Below are 22,878 nucleotides of genomic sequence, written 5' to 3' on the forward strand. Positions count from 1 at the left end.
CAAAAGGTTGGCTCTTTGAGAAGACACACATTTGCATTGTTACTGTGCCCCTCCTCTATCAGGGGAACTTGAAGCTGCCCTACATCTTGGCTTTTTTGTTCCTAAACCAGGTGGGATGGTCATGGGTGCTTCCCCTCACTGCCACCTCTTGTCCCAAGATGCCTAAGAGACTTTAGCTGACGCAGCCTCTCGCTGAAACAGTGTCACACCTGAGAGGGCTGAGCAGCTGGCTTAGTTCCTCCCTGAGATGTTCAGCAATCAGCCTGTCCACACTGAGAACGGACGCAGATGCATGGAGCATGTTTGTTACCGGGTAGTTGGCTGGTGGGAGTGGCAGTGGGGGTGTTTTTGAGTTTTTATACTTTCCGCTCCTCTGTTTGATTCTGAAGAGTCTGCAGGGCTTTGAAGTCTGTGGAAAGAGCAGTGTGGGGATGGCCACCAGTGTTGGAGAGAGAGGGTGGGACCTCCCCTCTCTTTCTACCTCATAGGGTATTCCAAGACTGGGTCCGCTAGGGGAAACAGGACATAGCCTAGAGCTATTACAATCACCGAGCCTCAGTTTCCTCGTCTATTAAATGGGTATAGTAACACCTCCCTCACAGATTTGGGATATGTAGTGAGATAATAATTGAGAGCACCAAGCGGACATGTGCAGTGGCAGCCCCTTTTCCCCAAGGGTCTAAGATTTCTTCTTTGTCTCTGTCCCTCCACTCATGGACCCAGTTGGAGCTCATCAGCTGCATAGTTGATACAGGGACAGGTGGTCATTCTTTGGTTCAGCTCAGAGCCAACCTCTTACCCTATCTCTAGACATAACCTTCCCACCAGACACGTCCCACCAGCGCTGTGTTGTCAAAATCTGAACAGGACGGACGTGATGAATGTGTTTTGTAGTAGTGGTTGCAGTCTTCCTTTTTCTCAAAAAAAAAAAAGGCAGTTTGGCAAGAGACTAACCAGAGCCTCAAGGAAAATGAGATTCTTTCTCGAGCTCTTGAAAATCCTTCCGTAGATCTAGTAAGAGTTCCATATGGCTCTAATTTTGATTGTGCAGTTGGACGGGCCAGCAGTCCCCCTCGCTGGTCAGATCTGCAACTGGCTTCACATAACAACCCCTATTTTCCTCCTAAGCCATGGTGTGAATCAGGACGCCACCCACCCCGTGTATCTTTCAGGGTCCCCTTTCCATTAGCAGGGTTTTCTTTGCCCCATCCCTTTTCTTGACGTTGCAGTTAGTGGTGAAAACAGATAAATGATAATTCCACACCTAGTCCATGTGTTGAAGTGACTACACCCTGAAAAAAATTTTAAAGTCTCCTTTTCTTTCTTGGATATGATAAACACGTTGTTAGTACTGATACGTGCTACCTTGGTACATGTGATTCTGTCCAAGTGTTCGCTGTGGGCCGAAACTCTGCAACTGTGTTTGTCTATTACACTGAAGTCCCTTGACATTAATTGTTTGTCACGTCTTGACACTACAGATTAAAAGGTATGAGCTGTTTTTCTTTTTCTCTCTAGCTTCATGAGGCTGACATTGTCGTCTTAGGCTCTCCCAAGCCAGAAGATATTCCTCTTTCTTGGATACAACCAGGAACTACTGTTCTCAACTGTTCCCATGACATCCTATCAGGTAAATGGGTTAAAATTGGTGCTGGGTTGCTGATAAAAAGAGGTGTTGTTATTATGAGAAATGTTAATCTTATTTTAAAGAGTATGTTCCTGAAGTGTTGTCATTGCCAACATATGTACTCGGGATAGGAAACTGGAATGTTGATGTGCCTACCTTTTGGGTTACTCATATGGGAACCATGTTGTCCAGCAAAGAGAAGCTAAGATGCCAACTGCAATAGCTGCTGCTTCCTCCTCCCTTGCTGGCCTCTAGCATTGAGCCATCAACTTGGTGGCTGTCTAAAGTAGATAATTCCTACTTGTGCCGAGTCTTTTAAAAAGCAACAGAATCCTATCCTTCAAAGAAATCTCAGCTGAACTTCTACATGTAAAAGCAGATGAAAAAAAGTTGCCAGGAGGGATGGGAAATGCATCCCAAGTGTCTCCCTGATTTCGCCTTGTACTAACTGCCCCCTCCAAAGGGACCTCAGAACAGTGTGAAAGTCACCATTAGAAACAGAGGTCGTGTTAGGTTTGGTGCTGATAGTTGATGGTATTTCGCCAAGGGATCCAGGAGTGCCTCAGGCCACACCAGGCCCAGCATTAGGGTAGCTCAAGCTATCTGTGCCAGCACCAGGGTACCCAGCTGGGGGCCAGTAGGAGCAAGGCCACAGGGGGCACCCCTTACTTATTCACACTGAGGCAAAGAAAGCTTTGGAACACACCCAGCACCTCAAGTCCCTGAGTAACGTGTGTATTGAAGAGATACTGGCAAACGGAGGCAAAGGAACCCTCCTTCCTCATTATCTGTGGTCTCCCAATTTCAGCGTGGAGAGGAGGCCTATTCCAAGCTGGCCTGGAGGGCAGCATTTTTATCCCCCAAACTGATCAGAATGAGGACCAAAGTCGGTAGAGGCCTCTGCCCCCTTTCACCTCTGCCCGTACCTTAGTGGATTTCTAGATCTTGAAACCTTCTGGGCAAGACCACAAAAGAGTAAAATTGAGAATAATATCCAGAAGGAAATAAAAATAACTTCTGATCTAGTCACCTCTAGGGAACCATTTTATTTTTTTCATTAAAAAAAAAAAAGTATTCAACTTAGTTGTACAGAATATTCTAGAAGGAAACAAAAATAATATGATGCGGAAAGCATTCTTGAAATTCATATAACTCTTTCTTTAAAGAAATATTGGACCGTCCTCTCTAGGAAATATAGCTCCTCCCAGAATTGACCAATCAGATTAAAAACTTAACCCTTGGGGCTGAATGGTATGGGGCGGATTGCAGAGTACAAGGGAACATGCTCAGGAATTTGCCAGAATGCTCATGTACTCAGCTCTTGGGTGAAGAGCACATTGATGAATGAAGCAGTTAGGTACAATATAATGTGAATGTGGGATTAATGGCTCTTGTTAGCAAATAGAAAGCATGCTCTAAATAACTTCTTTGAAATAAATGTAGCTTCTGGATGTAATTTTTTGGCCTGAAAAAAATCAATACCTAACCCATAAATGGTGGACATGTCTCAGAATCTTAGTTAGACTAGGAAAGTCAGTTATGACATATTTTTTAAATGAATGTTTCCTTGCTATAATATTTGCTTGCTGTTTGAGTTTATATATTTAGGACAATTTGGGCACAATCCTGGCTAGAGATAGGGGAATCTACTTCCCTGTCCTTTTGTAATCCCTTTGAGTCCTATGATTATATGAAGGTGACACATTTTAGTACTGAAACTGTGCCTTATTTTTAATAAATTTCTTGTTAGGACCTTTGTTTTTATTTTTTTAAGGCATTCTTTAAATCATTAGATTTCAATGTAGTGATTCTGTTGGGGGGGGGGGCGGGGCTGGGGGAGTGGAGACCAAGGCATTATGTTTTCATTTGTCCATTCTGTGTATAGACTGATTCAGCTGGGTTTTTCGTTTTTGTTTTTGTTTTTAATGATTTTTATTAACAATGCAGCTAACATACAATATTATAAGTTGGATAGGGTGATGGGAGGAGAACTGACTCTGGGTGGTGAACACGCAATGCGATATATAGATGATGTATTACAGAATTGTACACTTGAAACCTCTGTAATTTTATTAACCATTGTTACCCCAATAAATTTAATTTTAAAAAAAAAACTTTCAGGTATATACACCATAGTTATTTAACATTTATATATATAAAGAAGGAATCACCATGATAATCCCAGCAACCATCTGACACCACATTATCACAATATTATTGACTATATTCCCTGTGTTGTACATCACATCCCCATGACTTATTTGTTTTATACCTGGAAATTTGAACCTCTTATTCCCCTTCACCTTTTCCTCCCTTTTTGAATTTTTCAATTACAGTTGACAGTCAACATTATTTTAGATTAATTTCAGGAGTACAGCATAGTGGTTAGACATTTGTATAATTTAAGTGATCCCCCTGACTATTCTAGTACTCACCTGGTACTATATACATAGTTATTACCATATTGTCGACTATACTTGTATTCCCTATGCTGTACTTTACATCCCTGTGACTGCTTCGTAACTGCCAATTTGTACTTCTTAATCCCTTCACCTTTTTTACCCAACCCCCAACTCCCATCTATCACCCCAACAAATCTAGTACCCATCTGACACTGTACATAGTTATTGCAATATTATTGACTATATTCCTTATACTATACCCTACATCCCCATGATTACTGTGTAATAACCAATTTGTACTTAATCCCTTCCCCCCCCTTTTTTTTACTTTTATTTATTTAAGTGGGTTTTCCACGACCCATCAGCTCCAAGTTAAGTAGTTGTTTCAATCTAGTTGTGGAGGCACAGCTCACAGTGGCCCATGTGGGGATCGAACCAGCAACCTTGTTGACAAAAGCACCACACTTGAACCTACTGAGCTAACTGTCTGCCCCTCCCTTCCCTTTTTTTATGCTGCCCCCCAAACCCTTTCCATCTAGCAACCATCAAAATGTTCTCTGTATCTATGAGTTTGTTTCTGTTTTGTTTGTTTATTTTGTTCTTTAGATTCCACATATAAGTGAAATCACATCGCATTTGTCTTTGTCTATCTGACATATTCCACTCAGCACAATACCCTCCGGGTCCATCCATGTGGCCACAGATGGCAAGAATCCATTTCCTTCCATGGCTGAGCAGTGTTCCATTGTATATATGTACCACCTCCTCTCTATCCATTCATCCATCTCCAGACACCCAGGCTGCCTCCGCATCTTGGCCATTGTAAACAATGCTGCAATGAACATATGGATGCACATGCATGTCCCCTTGAAGTAGCATTTGTGTTTCTTTGGATAAATACCCAAAAGTGGGATTACTGGGTCTTTGTCTCTCATTATAGCCTTTGTTTTAAAGTCTATTTTGTCTGGTATAAGTATTGCTACTCTAGCTTTTTGTTGTTGTTGTTTTTCATTTCCATTTTCATGAAATATCTTTTTCCATCCCTTTACTTTCAGCCTGTGTGTGTCTTTCAATCTGAAGTGATTGTCTTGTAGGCAGCATATGTAAAGGTCTTGTTTCTTATCCATTCAGCCACCCTATGTCTTTTGATTGGAGCATTTAATCCATTTACATTGAAAGTAATTGCTGATAGATCCGTAGCTATTGCCATTTTATTATTCATAATTTTTATCTTTTTTTTCCCCCCCTATCTTAAAAGGTCCCTCTAACATTCCTTGTAATACTCGTTTGGTGATGATGAGCACCTTTAGCTTTTTCTTGTCTGGGAAGCTCTTTATCTGTCCTTCAATTCTGAAAGATAGTTTCCTGGGTAGAGAACCCTTGTTTGTATATAGGTCCTTGCTTTCCATCTCATTGGATATTTTCTGCCAGTCCCTAGTGGCCTGCAAAGTTTCTGTTGAGAAATCAGTTGACAATCTTATGAGAGCATCCTAATAAGTTACTAGTTGCCTTTCTCTTACTGCTCTTTGGATTCTCTCTTTGTCTTTAACCTTTGCCATTCTAATTATGATGTGTCTTGGTGTGGGCCTGTTTGGGTTCATCTTGTTTGGGACTCTATGTGCTTCTTGGAACTGTATGTCTATTTCCTTTGCCAGGTTAGGAAAGTTTTCAGTCATTATTTCTTCAAACAGATTCTCAATCCCTTGCTTTCTCTATTTTCCTCTGGTACCCCTATGATGTGAATGTTATTACACTTGATGTTGTCCCAGTGGTCTCTTAAACGATCCTCATTTTTTAAATTCTTTTTTTCGGTTTGCTCTTCTGATTGGATGTTTTCTGCTACCTTGTCTTTCAAATCAGTGGTTCAATTCTCTACTTCTTCTAGTCTGCTGGTGATTCCTTCTAGTGTATTCTTCATTTTAGTTATTGTATTCACTTCTGACTGGTTCTCTTTTTTATGGTTTCTAAATACTTTTTTATGCTTGCTATCTGTTGCAGTTCTCACTAAGTTCCTTGAGTATCCTTATAACCATTGTTTTGAACTCTGTCCCTGGTAGGTTGCTTACCTCCATTTTGTTTAGTTCTTTTTCTTGAGTTTTCTCTTGTTCTTTCATTTGGGATGTATTTCTTTGTTTCCTCATTTTGGCTGCCTCTCTGCTTCTATGTATTAGGTAGATCTGTTATGTCCCCCAGTCTTGGTCAGGTAGCCTTATGTAGTAGGTGCCCCTGGTCACCTGGTACTCCAGGAGTATCTCTTAGGTGGGTTATGTGTGCCCTCCTGTTATATTTGAGCCTTGGTTGCTATTAGCACATGAGTGGGTGGGATTGACTCTCAGGCTGATTGACTGTGGGGCTTGGCTACATCCACAGCTTACAGGCTGCTTTGCAGGGCCTTACCCCACTGAGTAGGATTCACCTTAGCGGGCTCTGGTGCCTGTTGAGACCACCCTTCGTGTGTGCCCCTTATGGGATTAATTGGGCACTGCTCTGCTACGGTCTGAAGCCAACCTCCAAGTATGTTGGTTCTGGGGCCTCTTGGGAGGGGGTCTGGTGCAGGCCCAGGTCATCCAGTGCCTGTGACCAGCAGGGGACTACCTGGTAGGAGCTACAAAGCAATCCACAGTTGTTTCCTGCCTGTGCTAACCATAGAAGTGCATAGGAAAGTCCACACTGCAAACTGAGAGCAAACTGAGGATGTCTGCCACCGATACTGGGCCTAGGGTAGCTCCGCAAAAAGCCAGCACACCCTGAAGCCTGCTGCCACCTGCTGGCTCCTTTAAGGTTTCAGGCACTGATAAAGCCTCATGTGGTATGCAAGTTGGTTTCAGGGAGTCACTAGAGTGAGAAGAATTGTGATCACCAGGTTAATATAGATTCTGGTTTGGTGCCAGTGCTGAGCCTGAAGCTACTCAGCAAAGCACACCGAGGCCACTCGCCACCCACCTGGGGTCTGTCAGATTCTGATAGTTTTCAAAGAAAGAGTGCAATGCAGGCAGGGCTGGCTGCTCTTCAAGAAAGTGCCTCCAGCATTGGGGGAGTTTGGTGGGGCGGAGTCCCAGTGAATCAGCAGGGCAGAGCTGTGGACCTCAACAGGCCAATCAGATTCAGATTTGGCTGTAAGCATAGGAGGGCAGGCTCAGTTTAGGAAAGATGTCTGCCAGCCGCAGGGGAGGAGGACCCCCCCACACAGGGAAAATTCCAACTGTCCTCCAGCCGTCGCCTTGAAGCCACACCCCATAGTCTGCACCCCACCCCACCCCCCCGTTTGTCTCCAACACCCCCCAAGTTACTGTCTCTCCGATGGAGCCCAAGGTGAGTGCCTGGGAATGAGTGAGTCTGTGCGAGGGCCCTTTAAGAGGAAGCTTGGGTTTCCCACCAGATGGTCAGAATCCCCACTCTTTTTCACGCCCAGGTGTTGTGAGGGCTCCTCTTCCCTGCACCAGTACTCCAGACTGGGAAGGTCAGTGTGGGGCTGGGATCTCTCGCTCCTCCATGGGGAACATGGAGGAGCCTCTACGGCCGAGATATCCCTCTATATTCTCAACAACCACAAGGAGGTTTGGGGCCTATTTCGCCTCTCCACCTCCTGCCAGTCTTGTCGTGGCTTCTTTATATCCTTAGTTATAAAACTTCTGTTCAGCCAGACTTTAGATGGTTCTCCAGGTTGAGTGTTCTGTAATTTAGTTGTAATTTTAATCTGTTCATGGCACAAAGCAGGCACAGTGTTAATCTACTCCACCATCTTGGATCTCTCTGCAGTTAGTTTATTCTAAGTTTATCTGGTCCAGTAGTAGTTTTTTCTTGTTGTTTTTGAACACCCAGAGCCCAGCATAGTTCCTGACACATAGTAACTGCTCAGTAAATACTGAGTGTTGGATAGTGCATAAACATGAGCTCAGAATTGTACTCTGATTGTTATTCCAGTTAGTTGCAGAATTAGACAGACATTTCCTTAAACGTGTCTCCCCTTAAAAGCAGGGCTGACAGGGCAAAGACAAAGATAAAAACTTGCTGTGTTGATCAAATGAATGAGCATTTTCAAGTTGGTACTATTTATAATAAATAGCATTACATTTCTCAATAGTCCAAGTTTTAATTTTAGCAGCCGTGATTAGTATGAAAATTTAATCCGTGAGTAAATTGGTGAAAGATCTCCCCTACCCTCTTTTCATGTAATCTTGACCCTTTGAACAAATGAATAGACTTTTTCAAGCATTATTAAAAGGAAAGATGCTTTTATTTAAACTTAAGAGCCAAAGAATTTTTAATAAACTTGTGATTGAATGAACACAGGGTTTTATAATGAAATTTTTATACTCACCTTAGTGGTACAGGGTTTCCCTACCCAGCCCTCCCCCCGCAACAAAAGATGGGATGTGGTTTATGATGAGGTAATTCTGTAGAGGTATTTTATTGAATACCTAATCTCTGGAGAGATTTTCCTGGTGGCTGGTGTCCCAGAAGTCATGCTCGTAAAACAGTTGCCCCTAACTTGTTGGATCCGTTCACTCTCCTATGGCATGACTCTACTGTTTGGATTTAAAACAGGGATATGGCAGTGTTCAGTTGTCTAGCTATAAGGATAACTAATTTTTTTATTATTAAAAAAAATATTTCAAATGAAAGAAGTGAGTTAGGATTTTGTAATGGAAGACCATTTTGTACCCTAGTATTAGGATTTATTTCCTGAGACTTATTTATTGATTTATTGATTTATTGATTTATTACCATATGCGACAAAGGAGAAGAAACTGGTCTTATGTCTTGGACCCAGAGAACAGTATGAAGACAGCAAGTTTGTGGGTCAGTATAGTTTACAGCATAACTTTAAGGGAACATAATTCTGTTTAGTGTGGCGTGGGGGCAGAACCCTGGGTTTACCCCAGGGCTCATGCTAATGAGCTGGGGAATCCTGGGGCATTTGAGCCTTCCCTCTTACGGATTTGAAGGGAGTATAATGTAGTGGAAAGAACATGGAATTTGGGATCAGCATTGATTTACTCAGAGATGGCAGGGGTTTTTAATCTGTTTGACCTCTTAATATCATTGTACTAATAGGCTGTGTGATTTTAAGCAAATAACTTAAGCTCTCTGATCTTCATTGTCCTTGTGGGGAAGGTGGGAGCAAGGCTGTTGGGGGGAATAAATACGGTAAGATACACACCTCAGGTGCACTGCCTCTTTCATAGGTAGCTGCCAATAAATGTCAGTCCACTTCCTCCCTCCACTTCATTGGTGCCACACCACCAGCACACGAAATAACTTTCAGGCTTCATGTTAGCAGAATGTAAGTTTATGTTTGAAAAATCAAGCCCAAGGAAGGAAGCAGTCCCATGAAATTCTGGGAATGTAAGAAGACATGCGTGTAATTTAATCGGTATCCTAGTGCATTTGGAATATTTGCTTATGACTCTTGAGCTTTAATTCTAAAAGTCATTGTATCTATTACCAGTTTTCTTTAATTTTTTTTCCAGGAAATTCTAGATATTTGGGACCTATCCCTGAGATACATTATTGCCAGTTTTTCATTTCAAATTTTAATTAGTTCTCAATACAACATATTTACTCGTTTTTACTTTTTTAAAAGGCTCAAGCCACTTAGAATAAACAAGTCTGTATTAATTTCTTCTTAATTTGGTTTCAGTGATTTTAAAAAGCTTCTTATATAACACTAACATTTTAATTATATTCCTTTCTCTGAAGATTCTTACATTGTATTCTTTTAAAAAATAGTAATACATAGTTGTTTGATAGAATTCAGATGTTTTAAGTTCCAAGTGAAACTCTTGAGCATCGTCACAAAAATTGTACTAAAATTTCATTTATTTCATTTTACTGTTTATCCTAAGAGGTTAACATAGTTAACTTAAAAATTAATCACCAGTATTTTTTGAAAGTTTTATCTATACTAATTGTAATATTTAGCTTTTCCTGTTTTCAAACCTTAGCACAAATCTTTTTGGAATAACTTGTTCTTCTAGAGGGGGAGAAAATATTTAGAGTTCAGTCTATGGGTTCCTACAGTGCTTTTGTGATAAGAAGGGTGCCCTTGGCCAGATTGCAAAAAAATGCTGAAATGTTTCCATATAACTGAGATGGCAAGAAGACCAAAGAATTTGCCTTGGTCCCTCCCACTTCATTTATTCTGGCAGAAATCCCAGGGTGGTCTCACAACTGCTCCTGTCAGAAAGGCCTGTTTTGATTTCTAGGGAAAGCATTATAACTCTGTAGCCTTAAATTTTCTTATTGTGGAAAGTTTGGTTATTATAGCAGAAATTATAAATGAAAGGCTATCTTTTAAAGTGATTCATTGACTTGTCCCTGGAGGAACCATGAGTTAATGGGGAGTGTTTAGTGAGAAGTGAAAAGACCCATTTGGTTTAGGATGGGACCCCTGGTGGACTCTCAGGCCAAATGTAGACAGCCCTCTGGGTGAGGTCCTCCCGCTACACAGGCCGGGGTGAGATAATGATTTCCTTGCTCAATTCTCTTTAGCCATGAAGTTTATTAAGGATGTGTTCCTGATTCGTTGAGTTACCATCTTAGTTGTTTCAAATTCTCCAGGCTCAGAACTCGTAATTCAGTGTTAGGATGCATTGATTCCTGTTACAAAAACAATACAGTGTTCATGTTTGAAAATTTGTGAAATCCAAAATAGTAAACAGAAAAAAATTACAGTAACTTCTGATCCAGTAACTTTGAGATAGCTATCTTACATTTTCTAACACTGAAAAATAATAATAATAACACTTAGTTTTATTGGATGGAATATAGTAGAAGAGAAAAAAAGCATTACTGAGATTCAGATAACTGTTCCTTCAAAAAGAGAAATATTGGTTCCTACAAGATTCTTCTAAGGTTTAAAATATGTTTATGTGCATTTTGTGTTGTGTTTTAAAATCATTGTTGATTTTAGCCATGTTCTATTTTATGCAATGCAGTAGCTGAGGTTATGGGAGGAATTATTCACTGTATAATGCTATAGGTGAAATATTCTTCATTCACATGGATATTTGTGATTCTGTTCCGGGAACATGCATTCATAAATTGATACCATCTCTTAGAATGTAGCTTTTTCCTATTTCTCCATCATTTAAAGATAGAGATAAGAATGAGAGAAGCATATTTCTTTTCCATAGGGGTTGGACAGGACCTTTAGGTCAGATCTCTAGTGATTCAAACAAAACAAAACAAATCTCTCTCATTCTCTAGACTCTTGACTTTTGCCTAAAGATGATTTATAAAACTGAAGTGTGGCTAATCTTTAAACAATACTTGAGGGATCTGATTTTCCAATACCCGTAATACATTTAACAATAGTACATCACAAAACACTTACTCTTAAGTGTTTTGTGCTCTCTTGAAATGGATAATTTAAAAGTGGAGTGGCCAAAAAAGAGGAAAACAGTTTCTTAATTCAAAAGAGATGCTATTAGAAATATTTCTTTTTTTTCAAAGGAGGGTGTAGGCTAAAGCATTTTACATGTATGTTTACTTTTGATAAACTTGAAGTGCCAATTAAAAGAAGGAAAAGCAGAATTCTTATAAATTCCTCTCTATTTTGAAAACCAGGTCTTGCCTAAAATTAATATTCTAAAATTTTTCTGTTTTGATGACGGATGTTTTAAATTATCAAAGAAAGCGTGATCTTTCCCATAGCACTTTGGCATGGCTTATCCTGTAGGTGGTTAGTCCCCCTTCTTATATTTCGTATTCATGAGTGAAATTGCTTTTATTTTATATGTGTTGTTTAAACATGCAAGGTGTGACAATTAAGTTCGAGAACTTGTTGCAATGATGTTGCTAACATTTTTTTATATGAGAGGGATTATTGTGAATTTGTACCAACTGGACAAACAGTTAACCAAGCTTACTAGTATATTTGGAAGTGCTGAAAAGGCTGTGTGAAAAAGTTAAACAAAAACAACCTGAACTTTTCACCAACAATTCATGGCTCTTGCATCACGACAATGCACCAGCTCACGCAGCACTTTCTGTGAAGGAGTTTTTAACCAGTAAACAAAAAACTATCGGAACACCCGCCCTAGTCACCTGATGTGACCCCCAGTGACTTCTTTCTTTACCCGAAGATAAAGGAAATATTGAAAGGAAGACATTTTGATGACATTCAGGACATTAAGGGTAATACGACAACAGTTCTAATGGCCAATTCAGAAAGAGTTCCACTATTGCTTTGAATGGTGGCCTACGTGCTGGCATTGGTGCATAGCTTCCCAAGGGAAGCCCTTCGAAGGTGACCATAGTGATATTCAACAATGAGCTATGCAGCACTTTTTCTAGGATGAGTTCGCGAACTTAATTGTCTTACCTCGTGCGCAACATATACCAAGCAGTTTACATACCATGTCTCATTGAATTGTCACAAAATCCTATGAAGTTGATATTACTAACATTAATTAACACTCAACGTCTCATTTGCTAATAAGAGGTAGAGGCAAGATTTTAATTCAGTCTAAGTCTGTGGCCCAAGGCTGTGCTACTTCCTAACTTCCTTGGTTGAAAATGAGAACATCATTCCATGTACCAGCTTTTTCAAAGGAGCAGTTGGTTATAAAAGAAAGACATTATGCTGAAAGTCTTCATTTTGTTTTTCCCCCAACTCAAATTTTTTACAGGTAAGCTTGGATGTGGTTCTCCCAGCATACAGTTTAGCGGTCTCATCGCAGAAGATGAGGTGAGCCTCCTTGCTGCAGCTCTGCGGATTCAGGTTGGTTTGACACAGCTATTTAAAAATTTTTGGGTCTGGAGCTTTGAGTAACGGTGACTAATGTTTTACAAGATTTTGTTTAACAGACGCAACGTTAAATACTTTGCACACATATGTCATTTAATTCTCACAGGAATCCTATGGGACAATGTTATTCCCATTTGATGGATAAGGAAATGGAAACTTAGAAAAATTAAGTTACTTGCCTTTGGTCACATGATAAATATGGGGCAGGGACCCAACTCAGAGTCCATCATTACTTTTGTGTTGCTGTGTAATAAATTAACCCTCAAATTTAGCAACTTCAAACAACAAATATTATCTCGTAGTTTCTGTGGGTTAGAGATGCGGGAGCAGCTCAGCTGGGTGGTTCTGGCTCAGAGTCGCTCGTGCAGTTGAAATCAAGATATTGGCCAGGGCTGCAGTCATCTGAAGGCTCGACTGGGGCTAGAGGTCCCACTCCCAAGATGGCGCACTCACATGGCTGTTGGTGTATTTAATTCCTCATTGGCTATTGGCAGCATCCCTTTGTTCCACATCTTGTGGACTTCCTCGTGGGCTGCTCACGACCTGGCAGCTGACTTCCCCCAGAATGAGTAATCCAAAGGAGAGAGCAAGGAGGAAGCCACAGGTTTTGTGACCTCGTCTCCAAAGTCACACACCGCCGCTTCCTTTTTTCCTCTTTGCTAGAAGTGAGCCACCAGTCACTCACAGGGAAGGGAATTGGGCTCCCCTCTTGGAGAGAGGGGTATTAAAGAATTTGTGGCCATCCTGTTGAGCCAACACCACGTCTGCAACCTAAAGCCCAGCATCCCCAGGTCTCCACTCCACAAGCTTCTTAGTTCTGCTGGTCCCCTGGCCTACAATGATGGCAGCTGCCAGCAAAGGCATTAACTAGTGGCAGAGAAGACTGAGCTGCTCATTCCTGCCCCAGTACAATTAAAAGAAGCAAGTTTTAGTTCGTTTCTTTCTGACATTCATAGCAATACACCATTAAAACTTACTTCAAAATGGGATGTAAGGATGTGTGACAACTCAGGTAAAGCCAAATTTTATTTCCTTGTGTGTGTCTGTATTACTATTTAGTAGTAATTTAATTTACTTGTTCTTTTATATCAATGTAGAAGAATTATACTTTAAACGGTGTTGCAAATTTTGGAAGCTCAGCATCCAAGTTGATCATTTATGCATTCTCATATTTTCCTCATTTTTCTTTTCTAATCAAGATGAAGAATCCACTCTGTAATTTTAATCTTTGTACTTGATGTCTTTAGGTGAACACTGAAACTATTTTAATAGCACATATATCTCACATTTTCCTTTTCAAGAAAAAAACTACAAATTAAGTAACATGGAAATAAAATGATTCCTAATATTCCCTTGAGCTGTCATGCAACTTCGTAATTCTTTTCATGGCATGACATGCCTCAACAATATTTTCACAGTTGAGATACATGCCCTGTCAGCTTTTACTCTCCTGACATGTTTTCCTTTCTGTCCTTCCTAAAGAATATGGTCAGTAGTGGACGGAGGTGGCTTCGTGAGCAGCAGTACACGAGGTGGCGACTTCACTGCCTGAAATTGCAGCCCCTCTCCCCCGTACCAAGGTATCTGGGTGATGTGTTTATACTGACGTCAGCTCATCAAAGTGCCTTAGATATCCAGAATGATCCATTACGTGGGAGGCATGACTCGTGGGATTATGGCTTTGATGGTAGATCATTTTCTGTAATCAGAGTGCCACACTTTTTTCTGTCACTTAAGTCCTCCAGAATTAAATAATAATGAACGTGTTTACCATATTCAATTCTGAAGTGCATATTTTTTCATTTCTGAGATCGATGTTGTGTCTTGTATTAAATGGCAATGTTTTTTTCTTCTTAGTAGTCCGTGAAATAATGGTATCTTAGGTTTGACAAAATACAGTAATGTAATATTTGGAACATGCTTTTCAGTGTTAGAAATGTCCAACATATGTCATCTTGGTCTTCAGGGCCATGTAGCTTTCTACTTGGGGGGTGTAAATGGCCACCCAGCCCAAACACCACTCCATGTGGGACGTGCACTCAGCTTTCTTCAGAGCGTGGTGATATCTCCTGTGTGACAGGATGTTCTGTCATAGACCAGATGGATATTTTCTTCAGAGTGGCATTTAATGAAGTGTAAGCTACGTAGTCTCTCTGTATAAATTTGGAAATACAAACTGGAGGACATTGTCTCAGCATTTTTAACATAATTAGTTAGATAAGCTATCTGAGCCAGAGAAATAAATGCATTCCCCAGCCTCATAATGCGTCCTCTGTGGCTGCCCTGCCACCTCAGTGAACTGGCTTTGTCCCTCATCCAGGGCGGGCATAATATAATGGCAGAGCTTCCCCGGGTGATCCCATCGCCAGTGTTGGGGTGAGAGCTGAGTGTGGATAGTTAAAACTTCCAGTAATTGACTAAGTTTTCACTTGATAACCAGTTGCTTTTTAGATTTCACTTGATAACCAGTTGCTCTGTTTCCTTGCACATTTACTGAACACTGTGGTTTGATTACATCCACCGGGCTGGTGAAACCCTCCCAGCTCTGCTTCACCCCTGCAACAGACTAAACATCTCAGTCACCTTCTGTGTTCATGAACACACAAATTCCAAGGAATGCTGTTTTTTGTAATACCATCCCTGTAGTTCATAAAATACTTTCCAAGTTACTTATAGTGTTATAGGACCTTAATGTTTTAAAGTAAATGAGAAAATTCTACTTATAGAGAGCTGAAAACTAAAAATCGAGATGGACCCTACCAAATCGTGTGCCACAATCTTTGTATAAATCAAAATGAGTTCTACTTTGGGGGAAAAAGTGCTTTCCTTGCTTAACCAAATTTAACTTCTAGAGCCACTGGGCAAAGCAAGGCAGGCCGAGTAGTTTATAAATCACTCAAAAAAATGAAAATGATGTGAGTGTCACTCTTTAGCTTGCGAAGAAAAAAACCTTGGAGATTTTCCAAGAGTGGGCTCTTTGATTTAGGAGATTGTGGCAGGAGAGAAACAGAAAAAAGGGGTAGCCAGGGAAGTAAAATGGAGTAGGAGCGAGGACAGGGAAAGAGAAGAGATAAAGAAAATGCAGGCAGGCTTGGGGGCGGAGGGTGTAACCTGGCCAGAGGCACAGCCCAGCCCCCATCGGGCCCAGCTCCCCAATCTGAGCTGTTCTAGTGCCCTTCCGAGAAGTCGGGATTGGAGGCAGCTTCACTGTTATCCCGAGCACCAAGGTCAGTCCCTGTGGGGTCATGGAGGAGACGATAGGGTCGTATGGGGCCTCAGAGTAGATTGTCAACAGTAGTAACAAAAAGTCCAGAGCAAGAGAATGATCTGCTACCCAGTGCAGAGACTGCTGTGCCCCCAAATAAGGAGGGGTCCAGGGCCAGTTAGGGAACCGACTACTGTCTTCTCAGCTGTGAACCCTTAAGACGGAGTCTCTGATGCCTGCTCTCCCATTCTTTGGCTTGCGCCTGCCAGGTCTCACTCTCAAACAGATGGTCAAGCAGACGGATGGATGGCCTGAATCCCCAGTAAAAAAAATAACAAAAATGGCTGTGCTCAGGAGTCCAGCCTGAGCGATCTCTGAGAAGTTCAGCACGTGCTGATTTTCGTAGCCCTCCTGTACAATGAGCAGCGGTATTCTCACCTCTCCAGAGGAGAAAATAGAACAGTTAAAGTATTTGTCTAGTGGAACGCCAGAGCTCCTAAAATGTCCTGTGCCTGACGTTGAGCTTCAGGCATTAGGTCCATTACAGTTATGTAATTAATAAAATATTTTGAAATATGATTTTGGACTTGAAATAGGAAAGAAAGAGGGAAAGTATGGACCCAGATAAAACAAAAGAGCATTTCCATATTTTTGAATAGCCAAGAGATTATGGGGCTAGCCCAAGAAGGAAGCATTATGCAATAACCCGTCTGTTCACGGTTAATGAGTCCACCAATCACCCGGAGAAAGCATGGAACTCGATGGTGGATTTATAGTTGCGGGACCCCTTTGGGCACATTGTCACTCACAGCCTCCTCTCCTGTAGCATAGGTGTTATCCTGGTACCTGGGCAGAGCTCTAAGATCTTGATGAGTTTTTCAGAGTTGCTTCCCTAAAGCTATGTACCGTTTTCTCATGCGCATTCATTGTTAGCAGTTGTGATAAATACTGCTTGGGAGAAAGGACCACAAAGCCATCCCATTGATTTAATTGTTGGCGCTGCGTGTGGCTGTTTTTCACGCTAGCAGCGACCACCTAAGCTGAGAAGACTCTTGCCTCTTCTGTGTCCCCCCCCCCCCCCCCCCAGTGATATTGAGATTTCCAGAGCACAGACTCCAAAAGCTGTGGATGTCCTTGCCAAGGAGATAGGATTGCTTGCAGATGAAATTGAAATCTATGGCAAAAGCAAAGCCAAAGTACGTCTGTCGCTGCTGGAAAGGTTCAAGGATCGAGCAGATGGAAAATACGTCTTAGTTGCTGGGTAAGATTTGCTTTCTACCTATTTTACCAGAGAGACATTTACCAAACTCGTCCCTGTGTATGTGTGTCATCACACCCCTCACATCCATCACACTTGCACACTCGACATTATCTTGTCCATTTCACTTGGCATTCCTGCATTTCATGTGAAACAGTGAGTTTATTTTCCACGCAGAACAAATTAGTCTCCACACAGTATGAAATGCAACGAGTCGCTGATCCACTACTTTATTTTTTGTTTCTCATATTGTGTTTTGATCATCCTTGCTCCACCTTCAATTTTTCATTTGTTTTTCAGGATAAAAATTAAAAGAAGAATTGAAAGTGAAACATTTTGAACTGAGCAGGGGTTTTTGGGTGTGTGTTCTACTTAGAAATAACATTTCAGTGGAAAGTGTACAGATAATTCCATGATACTTTGGTTATTCTCCTCATGTCTTTAATATTTCTTATTAATATATTTGGATTATAAAAACTCACCGTTTCTCTCTTCTTGTGTTTCAAAATTGACGTTGGGCCATTTTCTTTTGTGTTCGTCATTTTTTAAAAGAAATGCATAATTTTTATGAAAAGGAGTGTTTTCTTTATTATTTTTTCCTCATTTTAAAAAAAGAAATATATTCACTAGCTGAAAAACAAAACAATAGAAAACAAGGGATTTCAAATATTTATTCAATGTGACCTGAGGGAACATTGAGAGACCATATAAATTCCTTTGTTGTTTTGAAATATCGTTGCACGGACTTGCGAATGATATATAGGCCAATGCTTGAGGCACAAAAGCGTATTAACAGGCAGAGACATTTATAACTGGACTTGACTCATAGTTTACTTTATTTTTACATATTTAATTATTAATGTAAGTGCTTTCTTTCTTTTTCTGGTTATAAAAATTATACTCATGGTAAAAATATTTCAGAAATACCAAAAAGTATAAACAAGAGAGTGAACCATCCCAAATCCTAGCACCCAGAGGAAACAGCTGTTAACATTTGAGACCATCTTGACACAGATACAGCCCTTCATAAATGAGATCATTTGCACTGCTCCAGTCAGTGATTTGATTATTCAGCAGTTTGTCATGCACCTAGCTCCGTGGCAGCCCATACTGAGCCATGTTGTTATTTTTCATGACAACATACCATTGCACTGTTTGCATCCGAGAGACATCAGGTGCTGGGGGAGGGGGTCCCAGGTAACGCCCAGGATGAGGCTGGATTCCATTTTCCAACGTCTTCCCAACACTGAGAAGCGCTGCGTGGCTCAGCCACTAATAGTACAGCATGTTTCTAATGCTTCAAGTCTATCAAGGCAGAAAATGGTTTGCAAACATCATAGGGATGTCCCATAATTCATTTAACCAATTCTCTATCCGGGGGCACTTAAATTGTTTCCCATTTTTGGCCATTATATAAACAGCGAAAATTAACAACCTTGGGCACAGATATTCGTGTGTTTGTCCAATGTCTCCTTGGGAAAAATCCCTAGAAGTGAATTCAATGTTTTTAAACTACAAATAAAGATAAAAACTACAAAAAAAGGATGATATCGTGCACAATAATACCTGTTTAATGGTATAATAATTTCTTCTTATCACCTCTCCCTCTGTTTACCACCTTCCCACTTACCCCTCCTGTCCCCCCAGCTCCTTCTGTTGCTGTTTTATACGAGGTATAGACAGCCAGGGTTTTTCAGAGGCACTGTAGTTTTGAGGAATTCGTACCTTATTGAATGAAGCACCTTGGTTGCCTTTGGCTTAAACCTTCTCCTTCAGGCTTCAGGCTCACTTAGAGTTGGACTCCCCACCCTAATGGGGTATTTTCCAACCTAGGACTCCCCTCCCCAAACCTAGTCCCGCATAACTGAGCTGTGGGAAGAGTCCTTGCTGAAAGATATTGGTTATTGGTCCCACCTGCAGGTACCCTCTGGGCCAATCTCTAAAAGAAGCCAGCTGACGGGAGGGGGGGAACTCCTGGTTCCCCCGAGTTTGCAGCTCACATCTAGTCAGTGTTGCTTTGATGGAAGAATGCTTGATGCAGGTTTGTTGACAGTGGATAAACGAACTCTTGGATGCAGAGAAGTTCCAAAGCAAATTCAGCCTCTTGTCCGTGGGTGTGCGTCTCTTCCTCCATGCCTTAGGTGACCTTGGTAGGTAGGTTTGCTGGTTTTCTCATCATTTAGGGTAGAAAACGCAGGACGCACTCAGTTAACGAAGGAAAAATCAAGCAGTAATTTTTGATGTGGAGTGGCTGTGGTTTACTCTGTTTTGGGCTTCTCAGTTTTGGAAATAAACACACGAATCTAGACATTGCCCTGCCCTTCGCTGGGAACACAGAATTGATGCTTCTAAAACAAAAGCTCTGCTGGTATCGTTCTCAGGTTCCTAACTTAAAGGCATCCTGTCAAAGCCTGGCCTGCAGCCACACGCTGGAGCGTGACCAGGCTCACTAGGATTACAAGCACGCAGGGACCTGTACCCAGGAGAACTGCCCCGCACTCTCTGTAGCATTTACATGTGCAGTTGAGCTGAAGAAGCCAGGCTGCCGTGTTGTAGACAGAAACGAAAATTAAACCTGAATTCTCCAGTACGAATTGAACCCCACGATATCAGTTATTTTTTTCTGAAATTGTGATATAAGTTCCTTTACTTCACAAAGGACATGAAGGAACAAAAGTTAAACGGTTCCTTTCGACTGCATTGGGAAAAAAAAGCTGTAAGGGTAGGATTTAGAGATATATATATATGCATCCGTAGCAGAATTTGAAGGATTCCACACTGTATTCTGTGAGGGAGGAGTAAATTTTCCCACCAACACAAGAAATGATATTTAATTGTGTGAACTGCCTTTGTTATCTAATCTTTTAATAGCTGGCTGCTTGAGATTAGTTTAAAACAGATCATTTTATTTATAATCTAAAACAAAAAGTTCATTTGAAATAAAGATCACCCCTATATTTTTACTTTTGGTCAAGTCAGTTATGGTAAAGTGACCTCATCAAACCATTATATACACTGTTGCAACTTCTTTAGAAACGTGAATGATCCTCCCATTCAATGGAGAATTTTTTCTTAAAGGTGTTTTATTCTGAAAATAATATTGACTCTTTGTATAAACATTTAACATAAAGTAGAAAGAAGGAGAAACTAAGTATCTTATTACTCAGAAGGGTTAAAAATTTTTGTGTCTCCTCCCAGGATTTTATCTGCATTTGTCCTTTTTTCACATTGAGATCGTGTCATAAGTATCACTTTGTGTCCTTCCATTTGTCTGAATACTGTAACATAAATCTTTTCCCATGCTTTAGAACTCATACCCAAGTACTTTTTCAATAAATCTAAATAACAATATATTTGTTATTGTCCATTTGAATTTATGTGTAAACACAATTTAAATATATCAACAGTGGGATGAATATAGAAAACAATGGGATTTAAATTTTTTTCTATTATTAATAACCCAAATGCAGAACAGATTAATTCGCTTTAAAAAGACATTCTTCAAACTTTAGAATTTCTTATTCTGTCAGAATCATCTGTATTTCATCAGCTACACATCGCATGGTATTTACACCTACACATCACTTTATTTGCCTTGCCTGACAAAATGAAAAGTATTGGGAATTGTTCAGGGAAATATGCCAAAAGAATCTTAGGGGCTCTTGAGTATTACATATTTTCCCAGTTACACTAATGAAAAGGAATTTGTTTGAGAACTTGACTCAGAGTGCAGCTGTAGGGCATTGAGTGTGTTGCAGGAATCGGTCTCCATTGGCCCTTTACCGATTTCTGTCCAGAAGTTTCTAGAACGTCTCTGAATTGCTTGAACAGAGCAGTTGAAAGAGAAGCCCAAATTGGTCTGTGAAGAGACTGGATTTCACATTAAAGAAAAATTTAAATTATTCACATCACTTTTTTTTTTTTTTTCTGTAGAGTGCCAAACACCTGGTTAGATTTTTTGTTTGTTTTTGTTTTCAAATGTTTCAACCCATTATTTTGGTCAGTAGAAAAATAACCTTTACTGAATTTTCTAAGACTGTACTTTTCTGCATTGGGTACCTATTTAAATATCTGTGAGTTTTTGTTTTATTTGTATCACTTGCAAAATATAACAACAGTGTTTAGAAGGAACCACTACTGACAGGACTTTTGAACTATTTACCTCGGTCATGTGTGATGGGAAACACAACCAAACGGACTATGGAGTTTATCGTGAGATGATAAAAGGCTTTTAAAAAACCTTCTAAGTTATGAAGATGCGTGGCATGACTGTTGTTCTTCATATGCTGTCCAAGCATATAGTTTTGAAGTTCATGGTTAGACCCACAGTTAATGGCAATAATGCTATTTAACAAGATTCTGGATTTTGAGAACAGTTCAAAGTTTTATCACTTATCCCTATATAAGTAATCTCTTTGATCTTTGAGTAAATGTAAACTTCTTTCAAATCGTGTCCAAATTGGCACAGTGCACTTAATAAATTTTTACTGTAGTTGGCAATAAATATTTGTCTCAGAAAAGGTGTTATTCCTTTGTCAACCATTTTGTACCCATCTGTGCCCTAGACAGGTGACAGGAATTCAAGGAAAATGGGCATAGTACTTCACCGCCTGGTGGCCTGGTAAGCAAGACAGACATGTCGGGAAGCTTCCAGTGATGCCCTCTGAAAAGTTATATAATACACACATAGTGGGTACTGTGGGCTATCGGGGGGAGCAGATCCAGCAGCTGGGAGAAGTTGAGGAAAATAATGAACAAAAATCACAGTTCTCGCTCCATAAACTCATAACGCTTACAGAAAATGAGGTTTACATGGTGCTTATTTTCTAAACCAACTTGATAATATGGAACCTGAGGCTAAGAATATTGGGACAATAATTAAACCACATTTTGATGCCATATGCAGAAATGATGTGAAATAAGTTTTATTGTAGCTTTCCTTTTATTGCTCCCAATAAATACTTCCTACTTTCTGATTTCCCTGACTTGTAATAGTTGGCAGAAAGCAAAGCAGTCCTGTGTTTCTAATTAAGAATTGGATGGTTAGCTGAAGTTCTGAGGAGGTCATCTCTGGGTGTGTCTGCTCTTGGCTGTCTCCAGCGGCTGTTAGCATATCCTGGGGAATGAGAATGTAATCCTTCGTGTACACAGTTTAAATAACCCTCCTATTCCTTTGCAAGTAGGAAGTCCTCAGTGTGGTTCTTAAACCACCTTATGTTTGATACCACATTTTCTTTATCGGCTGTTGGAAAATTGTGATACCTGCGGTTTTTTATTTATGTTGTATCTAAAAAATAAAAAGTTGGCTCAGAGCATAAACACCTTCACATAACTTGGCGTCTTCATGTTGACCGGGTTTCGTGTGGCTGGAGGAGGTTGAGGTTCCTGCACTGAGCAGTGTTCAGGTTGGCTCACCAGCTTCCTACCAGTGACCTCCTGGTGCAAACTCCAGTGACCACTCACTTCTAGGTCCTCACCAGGCTTCAGACTCTTCAGACTCTGGACGTTTCCTTGGTTTCTTTCCAAGGCTCTCTGTCACAGCCCTGCCTCCTCCTCAGGGTTTCTCTTACGTTTTACTGCCTTTTCTTTCTCGGTGTCCTTTTGCTCTCTTGTCTGACTCTTCCTTAAGAA

At 40.6% G+C, this 22,878-nt stretch overlaps 1 protein-coding gene across 1 annotated transcript in view; it reads left to right on the top strand.

Moving 5' to 3' along the window:
- MTHFD1L (methylenetetrahydrofolate dehydrogenase (NADP+ dependent) 1 like) overlaps positions 1 to 22,878 on the top strand; it is a 187,825-nt gene that overhangs the window by 25,324 nt on the left and 139,623 nt on the right. The window contains exons 8-11 of the mRNA XM_074333706.1: positions 1,519 to 1,630; positions 12,666 to 12,757; positions 14,267 to 14,364; positions 17,077 to 17,250. Coding sequence (XP_074189807.1) covers positions 1,519 to 1,630; positions 12,666 to 12,757; positions 14,267 to 14,364; positions 17,077 to 17,250 — 476 coding nt within the window. The remainder of the gene's footprint in view (positions 1 to 1,518; positions 1,631 to 12,665; positions 12,758 to 14,266; positions 14,365 to 17,076; positions 17,251 to 22,878) is intronic.

Source organism: Rhinolophus sinicus, linkage group LG05 (genome assembly GCF_036562045.2).
Source record: "Rhinolophus sinicus isolate RSC01 linkage group LG05, ASM3656204v1, whole genome shotgun sequence".
NCBI classification, from domain to species: Eukaryota; Metazoa; Chordata; class Mammalia; order Chiroptera; family Rhinolophidae; genus Rhinolophus; species Rhinolophus sinicus.